At 32.9% G+C, this 9,543-nt stretch overlaps 2 protein-coding genes across 2 annotated transcripts; one reads left to right on the top strand and one right to left on the bottom strand.

The window, feature by feature from the left end:
• Positions 1–1,341: 1,341 nt before the first annotated feature.
• LOC143910346 (uncharacterized) lies at positions 1,342–5,110 on the bottom strand. Its single transcript, XM_077428777.1, has 4 exons — positions 2,349–5,110; positions 2,196–2,279; positions 1,986–2,133; positions 1,342–1,912 (listed from the first exon to the last, which is right to left on the bottom strand). Exons 1-4 carry the CDS (start codon positions 3,153–3,155, stop codon positions 1,749–1,751), a joined length of 1,203 nt encoding a protein of 400 aa, XP_077284903.1. The 5' UTR covers positions 3,156–5,110; the 3' UTR covers positions 1,342–1,748.
• Positions 5,111–6,152: 1,042 nt separating this feature from the next.
• On the top strand, positions 6,153–9,543 carry LOC143911144 (uncharacterized). Its single transcript, XM_077429904.1, has 3 exons — positions 6,153–6,268; positions 7,571–7,736; positions 7,873–9,543. Exons 2-3 carry the CDS (start codon positions 7,586–7,588, stop codon positions 9,141–9,143), a joined length of 1,422 nt encoding a protein of 473 aa, XP_077286030.1. The 5' UTR covers positions 6,153–6,268; positions 7,571–7,585; the 3' UTR covers positions 9,144–9,543.

Raw genomic sequence — 9,543 nt, 5'->3', positions numbered from 1 at the left:
ATTCCAAATTTTCATTAATATTGAAGGTTTATGTTGGTATTTTACCACCCCACCATTTTCTGTTTTTAAATGATTTTTTTGTAAATGAAAATTGAGAACATTAAATCGTTTTATTAATATGAAAATCCAAGCTCCCATGAATATTGTTTCCAAATCAATTACAAGCACAACAATGTTTCCGAGAAATACTGTCATACACCAACTCCAAACATTTACATCTGACACAACGGTCCAAAATTTTATTTTGGAATACAAAAAATATACAATCAATAGCCCGACGCGAAATTTAGATGTGTCTATTTGAGAAAAATTCAAATTGCGATCTACATTTTCCAGTATTTTAAAAGCTTTCATATAAGACTGGGAAGTTGAAAACGCACCGTTAAAAATGATGGCCAACCCAAGTATAATACAAACCCAAAAGTGAATCAATAATATAATTGTGAGACAAGTTGAATCAGTTATCCAATTTCCTGCATATTTTTCAAATATCAATTCGTAAATGGAACAAATTATGACAGTGACACAAAGTACGATGACATATATTTGATAATGCATTTCATTTGGTATTATCGATTTATCTTTTCGTATTTTCAATTTTTGCAATCCTAAAACTTTTGATATACTACTATGTACTTTGTGCATCCATATCATGTCATTGTCTCTTTTTAACCAATTGTAAAAGGTATTCATAATTTTTATTTCATATTAAATATTTTATTTTTAATTTTATAATTTCAGCCATTCGGATAGCTTTTATAAACATCGATTAACAAAAAAAATATTCTGACACTTCACGTCGAATATTTGATAGAATAATTTACTGATAGAATAAAATAATATGTCGAATATTTGATAGAATAAAAACTGCTAATTTGATAGAGTAATTTACATAGTAATTTTGTTAATTGTCATGTTTTCATAGCAATTCTGTAAATTTAACCCTCTGGGCTCTTTGAGTGTGCCTTCCCTATGTAAATAAATTAATAAATTGTAGTTTTACAATTGTTACTACATATTATGTGTACACAATTTATACATGAGCCGTTATATTTGAATATGGCGTAAGTCCACTTTTCTTTATTTCAATAAATATCTCCCAAAATATTAAATATTGCTTTGCGTTTTACAATATTTAAACATATGTGTGTCAAATCGAAACGACTATTATAGTACGGCGAGCGTTATCGCACACACACAGAATAGCGATATTATATACAGGTTTTTCATTTCAAATTGACGCCTCTTCAATATCAATTTTAAATGGAAAAGGGTTAATTTGAAACGAAAAAGGGTCAATGTGGAATGAAAAAAGGCCAATTTGGAATGAAAAACCTGTGTATGATTTCCATCTAATATATAATTTCGAAAGAGATTTTGCATGTATATAAGTATGTTTGTAAGTATTTTTGTTTGGGAACTTCGAAAACAAAAAAAAGTTTCTATGACGACAATTCAATTGGTTAAATATTATATTTTTTTCGATTCAAATAAATTTTATGAAAAAAACAAATAAATATTTACTATTAGATTCACCATGTTTAAGCTGCTTATATTACAAATTCTGAGCGAAGCCGGGTAAAACAACTTTGTAAAAAGATTTTTTGTACATTTAAATTTTCTGTATTTATTGCTAAATGGTTCCAAATATTCAATGAATTCTGTTTATAGAAATCTACACAATCATGCAAGGATAACAATTTCAGGAAAGCATTTGTTCAAACTCTCTTTTCTTACTAATAAGACTCTTAGTTGGACAACTGTGTTAGAACAATAATATATGCAGCAAAAGCTCCAACCATATTGAAAATAAATCTATAATCTACTACAAAAAAACATTTGGCTGTCAAATTAAAATCAGTGTGTTCCAATTGCCGCAGAAATCTATCCAATAACAGTGTTTCTTCATTCTCTAAAATATTAAAAATGATTAAACTCATCTTAAATGGAATTGAAAATATAATTTATTTAACAGGATTAAATACCATGTTCAATTGCAATCAGCAACTTGCCTACAATTGTATTAATATGTTCATATTGGTTACATAAAATCTCTCCACTGGTAGTAAAAACAAGTAGTCTTATTAATTGATATATTATCCATATCATAGTGTTACGAACATATACTGAAGACTAAAATGAGAAATTAGTATTTAGGTTTCATATTCGTATGCATATTTATGAAATGTACTCACTATTCCTATATAGTTGACGAGATATATTGATGAAAGTACAGTCGAAAGAATTCCGAGAAAAATTGATGAAATAATTAGCAAAATCTAAAACATGAAAAATGTAATAGAGACATATTTAAAATTACGGATAAATTCGAATGCATATTAAATTACTTTTAAAGAATAACAACTGCTTAGACTTTGAAAAGCTAATTTAAATTTATCAAATACACACAAATATGTATCTAAATTCAAATTCACATCATCGATGTGTTCTTCAATGCTTTTGGTTTTAATATCATCGACATTTTTCCATAGACTAATAAGTATACTAGTGCTTAATTCAAAATCAACACCCGTATCCTGTAATGCGCTGACGTTTTTTATACTTTTTATAAGTCTTGTATTCAATCTTTCCATTCTTCTGGATATCATATTGATGTCAATAGCAAAATGAAAAATTTCTAGATCAATTACGACTAGACAAACGTGAAAAATTATTATATACAAATTTTTCAATGAAGAACAAGTAGGTAAAATGTGTACTGTTTTTAAGATTATAAAAATCATGAAAAACAATGATATTTTCCTAAAAAATGAATCTCGCTGTTCTTTCTCAGTATACTTGAATATATCATCAATATCCATTAATGATTTGTACATATTGAGTGCTGGAGTAGGGCTTAAAAAGTTACTGTGTATAATTATAAGGATGTGCACTAAAACTGTTGATGAGAGATTGGCAATATATACTATGGAATAGCAAGAACTATATTTACTCAAGAGTATGAAAATATTTTGATACACCGACCATGTTCCATATGAACAAATACATAATGTTATAAAGCAAGCATACGCTTTATAAAACGCATCAATTTCAATAAGTTTGTTATTACAAAGTTTTACTTTTTGCAACCCGGGTAAGTAGTTTATGATACAATAAAATTTCAATAAAACAAGTATATCACTGTCTGACTTCATGGTGTGGCTGTAAATGAAAATGGACTAGCATTTCTATTAAATTAATTGAATATTGATTGTGAGCGATATTTATTATGAGTCACTTAGGAAAGTACATACATACATATCTATGGTTACAATTTTATCAAATCTTTAGAATTTTCAAATGTGTATATACAGTAGAACCTCGATTATCCGGATTGTTAAAAACAAACACAAATTTTACTGCTTTGAAATGCATACCATAATTAATAAAAAAAAGTTTTTTAAAAACATACCTCTTCTATAATTTGTATATGAAATTATTATTTTGAATAAAAACAATAATTTTATTTTACTACCGCCATCTATGTTTAAAACTAATAAACGATGGATAAACGTCAACGACTATCTCGCCGGGCAGATATCAAACGCGTCTTACACGATATTTTTGCACCATCGTAATGGCGGAGGATCCATTTACTTATATTGATGAACAAAATGAGCTATATGGCAAAGTATGAAAACAATCGGATAAGAGGCAAACTTTTTTCTGAATCGTAATCGTAAGTGAAACTTAAAGGAGGTATGTAACAAAAAATTCCAAATTAAGACGGAGAAATGAGTCAGTTGTCTTCAAAATTCAATACTCAAAGGACGTTTGTTTCTCGAAAATTTGATCGCGATTTAAGTATTAAATCTTAAATATTACCAATATGGAAAAGAAAACGTGTTGTATTATCATTAAAAGACAAATGAAATATAATCAATTCTTTAAAAAGCGGTGTCTTAAGACGTTTTTTGTCACCAAAGGCGCTTAAAAATTTAAAATTAGAGCGCCAAAGGCCTTACAAAATTTTATATTAGAGCGCAAACCCACCTTTACTTTCTAAACTCAAACATGTGTACTCGGCAAATTCTATTCATTGAGTAAATACGCATTCCCTTCTGTATTATAATTAAGTAGTAGTAGTAACTATATATAAGTAGCTGCGAAATCTTCTGTAACATGGCAAACTTTTTTCGATATTCTCCGAAAATTGTTTACACTATGTATTTTCAGCTTCAATATATCGCTGGAAGATTCTAGCTGATTACGTATAATTATATTCCTAAAAAAAATATCTTAGATTCGAACAGTTAAACGAATATTTAAAGATGTGGGGTTTTTTGTATTTTTTAAACAATCTACTGGAAAGAACCGTTCTTCAAATTAAGCTCATCGCGAATTCAAAATCTGATATTATTAGCAATGAAATTATCAATGTAAAAGCCTTTCTTTCAAATAAAGTTCAAGGTAAAATTAATCCTTATTGTATTAAATTTTATAAAACAGCATAATTTAAAAGTATTATATCCAAACATTTGTGTTGCTATGCTTTTGCTAACACTGCCTGAAACTGTAGCAGGGTCCCAAGCCCAGGAAAAGGAGGATGGTAATCTATTTTTTTAGAAAATAAATAATTTTTTAAGAATGTTTAGAAATAATTGCCCAATGCACCGTCCACACACACACGATATCTACTACCGATATTTCCATATCCAGTACACATATTGCAACCTGTGGTTGCTATTTAGGAACTGGATATGGAAATATCGGTAGTAGATATCGTTTTGTGTGGACGGCGCCAATGCGAGTGAACGATAGCTTCAGCAGCTGTATGTATGGGGTGACCAGCGGCTGTGTGTGTGTCGTCGTCTCTCTGTGTGTGTTCAGCTCGCTCTGGAGCACGTGCTGGAACAGGGCGGGGTGGGAAATTAGACACGTCAAGTCAGTTTATCCCTGTTTATTAAGGAGTAGATGGCGAGCCGGGGAGTTTCTCGGCGCCTCTCGCCTCTCGCCTCTCGCCTCTCGCCTGTGCCCCTTTATGGCGGGGGCTGTGGATGAGTACGCTGGCTGGTCACTGGTCAGGCAAGGTAAACCAGCCACCAGCCACGCCAGTACCGTCTCGGCCGGCGGATGGCGGGCGTCTCAGTTTGACAGATGAGCGCGCCTCGTAAAATGAGTGCGCGCCCGTAAGAGCCCAAAACACGGCCATGTGGGATTTTTGGCTCGGACAGCGAGTGCATAAAAATGTGTCAATTTGTAAATCTGATTGAGATACATTTTTTTCAATTTTCACAAAATTTCCATCGCCCAATTTTCTCAGGGATAAATCGGGTTTTTTTTACCGCCGGCACATCTCTAGTCACATAATGTCTATGGACAAAATGAAGAAAGTGAAAAAATCATTGTTTATATTTATTGTAAGTAATATTGTTGGTATCGGCGGCCCCAATCTGTTGTGTACTTGTAGGCATATAGTACAACTGAAATGATCTCATCAGGTCACTGCGACACATATCCAGGAAAGTCATTAACGCATGGCACACGCTCGCCTCGTCAAAAGGTCGACACGTGTTTCTATACACGTGTCTTGGAAACAAAGGAAGAACTCACTGAACCCATAAAAACCACGAACTACGTCCAGGCGTATGAACCCATAAAACCACGCTCACAGCATAACTAGGGCAGCGCGATTACCAAGAACAAAAGATGTGCACACGACACACTTCAACCCAAAACGTTTATAAAGCAACGCAGCAACCTCCACCGGCAGAGTGAGCCTCTAGAGTTCAACTAGATCACATCTCCGAAGAAACCTCTTCGTACATACAATAACCATTGTACCAATTGAACAAAAATAAACGATCCTCTTTCAAACTACACAACACGTGTTTCGTTAGACCGGGATACGGTCAACATACCTTCCCTGTCTTACATACTTTTATAGGAAAGGCGACATCTCATTTTAATGAGAAGCAAGTAGAAATAATCCATTGGCAATATTACGGTAATTGGACTATTCGTCACATTGGGGTGGTCTCAAAGACAATTTTTGCCATGAAAATCGCGAATACACAATATTTGGCACTCAAGTTCTCGTTACTATGATAGTTATCGTTAGTATGATGGACTTTTCGGCTGCCAGATGTTCCGTTATAGAGATTTTAGTGACTTTTTGTGACCAGTAATCACCGAACCCAATATTACATATTATTGTAATAATGTACACTGGTAGACATGTTAATGGCGGCTAAATGCCGAACGCTGCGGCTGACATCTATAACTGTCACTATTGTGCGGCTCCGAGCTTTTGTATGCATATTCTATTGTAAGTGTTCAGCTCTCGATTTACATAAGATCCGATATCTTGCATGGAGTAAACCGAACTCCTTGCCATAATCAAACAAAAACTCCACAACTTGACACTACATATTGTATTGTAAATACCATACACACACATAAAACATTCATTATGTCTGTCTCGATTCACCATATTCACCATATCGCGGATTTACTCTTAAAGTCGCGTCAGTGATGATCTCGGAATACTTGCTTCGTTTATCAATATACCTATCTTAAGTATAAAGTGGCCAGATATTTTTCGTTGTAATGCGGGACTCGTGTCCGAGATGGAACACATACAAATCCCCCTTCTATAGAGATATATTATTCATAGCGCCATGTGGTCTATACATAAGTAAACGAATCAATAACTTTGTGGTCTTGCAAACATGTTGAATAGGTTACGGGTCCAAATGTGGGACACTTTGATGATATTCAACAAATCAAATCTTTTTACAAGGCTATGCTATTATATTTTACTTCGCTAATCGTTCAGGCAATATTCCTACATTCTTAGAATCGGTTTGAAACTTTGCCATTTTACGCTGGTTGGTCACCGATAGAAATTCAAATAGCTTCCGATAGTTCAATGGTAAAAATAATCGTTATAAGCAAAATTCAATAATGCAAAAATTTTGGAGACGATGTTTATTGGCCAGTAACCTTATATATTTGACTTTCCTTTTCCTTGTATGTTCTACTCTTTTTGTCAGATTTTTATTGTTTAAATGCCTATATCTTTTTCACACTATATCTTATTTATTACCTAAGTATATGCCGTGCAAACTATATTGTATTTCAACTGAATTTAGCAGTATAGAGAAAAATATGCATTTCCTATCAATCAGCTAAATTCTTAACGAAGCTCGTTGACCGATATAAATCAAGATCTAAAGTTTGTTTACTGAAATGGTATATAAAAGTGCAGATTTTATAAGTCTGCTTACGATGTAATTTATTTTTTTTGCCTTAAGAGGCATATATTTATGCAATAGAAATGTTTAAATTTCACTATTAGAAAATGATTTAATATAGATTTTTCATTCCAAATTGACCCTTAATTCATTTCAAATCGACCCTTTTTTCCGTTTCAAATTGACATTGAAAAGGGGTCAATTTTAAATGAAAAACCTGTATTTTCGATGAAAAAATATCAATTTTGATATAATGTCTTATTTTATATAGTTTTTTTTCGGCTTTAAAGCGAGTTTTCATCAACTAATTCTGTCTAAAATATCGATTTTGTAATATCAAAATAATTGAAAATTTGCATTGATTTTATTTTCAGCCAACATTTTCGATAATGACATCACCCGAGGTTATAACATATAACATTGAATCAGACGAAGAAAGTGAGACTGAAGAGTATTTAAACTATACACCATGCAAAGTAGAATCTACAAAAGGAATCACTTCGTATATACTAGACTATGAAAATCCGAATGATTTATATGGTAAATTACTTGTGTAATTACATATATTAAATTAAATTACATATTTAGTATGATGTTAATTTTATTTTCGAAAGTGGTCTATATACATAGTATTTGATTAAAAAGTATTGTGTTTCTAAAATATTATTTGTTTCAGTCCCTTTGAGTACCAGTTTGATGAAACTCATCAATTTGATACGTCCAGTTGATTTGTCGACTCAAGCAACGGAGTGGCTTAAGAATACATCGCTAATCAGCGCAGAGGATACTAAAGATATATTAAAAAAGATGCAGAAATATGAAAGGGGCTCATTCGAAAAAGTATTGAATAAACTCTTCCTCAAAATACTCCTCTGTCGATGGAAAAAATATCGTATAATTGATCAATTTAATCATAACAGCGCAAGAAATGTGGTGTACTGCAATATTTTTAGGTATTTGAAACGAAATTGGAGCTATTTGCAACCGTATGTTAAAATTTACAAGAAAAAGTGTTTGCTCGATCCAAAAATTGATTTCGAAGAATTGCTTGTTTTATCGAGTTCTTATAGGCAATTGAAAGCATTTCTGTGCAGCGAACCTAACCTCCAAACTGTATACCAAAAAACCACTCCCTTGCCGCATCCTGTACGCTACAAAGTATCAGCGGAATCCTTGAACAATTGGCCGTTTGTTTCAATTAAAATTGACTTGCCCGCTTTTGGTTTGGCTCGCGAAAACTGCAACCACAATGAATTCAAAATTGTCAACTTGGAACACCATCATAAGCACGTGAACGAATCTCCTATGAACATCGATCTGCACTATAAGCAATTAGAAAAATGTGGTGAATTTCTACCGTCATTCGTTTCCACATACTTGAACCAATTCAAAAATTTTCTTTTCAATGCATCGCTGACGTCATCGCTGAAAGACTGCTTATTTGTGATAATTAGCCAGTTTATAAGAGACATTGCGTGCATCGAGGGTGCCATTGCCGTCAAAACGGACTACTACATGAACTTTGCACCGTATCCGTACGTGCGCTATCTAGCATACCAGTCGTCTCTCAATCTGGTGGAGTATAATCAGACTGTTCCCGTGACCAAGGAGACGCTGAACGTCAGATTGCAACAGTTGACCTATCCCGCTGTGAAGTTTCAACTGTCCAAGTTCAATGCTATTTACGAAACCGATCCCACCGGCAAAATTAGCTTCAAATTTTCAGACAGTGAATACTCCATAAAATGTCTTGAAAATTCCGTGATATATGAATGTCAACTATGTTCGAAAGTCTTCAAATCGAAAGATGCCGCCGTTGAAATGAGCAACCATGTGGCTTATCTCCATGGATATGAACCTAGTTGGACGTGTACTAAATGTGATGTTATGCTTCCGAGCGAAGTACTATCGAGAGGCAGATGGACACATAAATGTGTGGCCACATAAATTTCGAAAATAACAATCAAGTTCATGCGATGTGATGACACCTACATATATACGTATACAATATACTTGAAAAATACATTAATGGATTACTTTTATTATATTTTTACATTAAATTAGCGGCTTTAAAGTTGTCAAAATATTCCAATTGAATGTATATACTTATATTGCCTCAGATATGATGTCCAATTTTTCAAAGGCAATTTTACTTATGTATGTACACGATAATAAAATAGTATTTTTAATTAGCGCTTTGTTGTTTACTGAGAATTTAAGAGGGCTGGACACCAGCGCCTTGTCCATTCAAACGTATTACACTTCTCCCTTCGTCAATTATGGCACTAGAGAAATTATTTTTTAATATGCTATGGATATCCACCATTGGCATGCATCACTGCTCTAT

Source organism: Arctopsyche grandis, chromosome 4 (assembly GCF_051622035.1).
Source record: "Arctopsyche grandis isolate Sample6627 chromosome 4, ASM5162203v2, whole genome shotgun sequence".
Classification (NCBI taxonomy): domain Eukaryota; kingdom Metazoa; phylum Arthropoda; class Insecta; order Trichoptera; family Hydropsychidae; genus Arctopsyche; species Arctopsyche grandis.
This window is presented reverse-complemented; position numbering and strand designations above follow the sequence as displayed.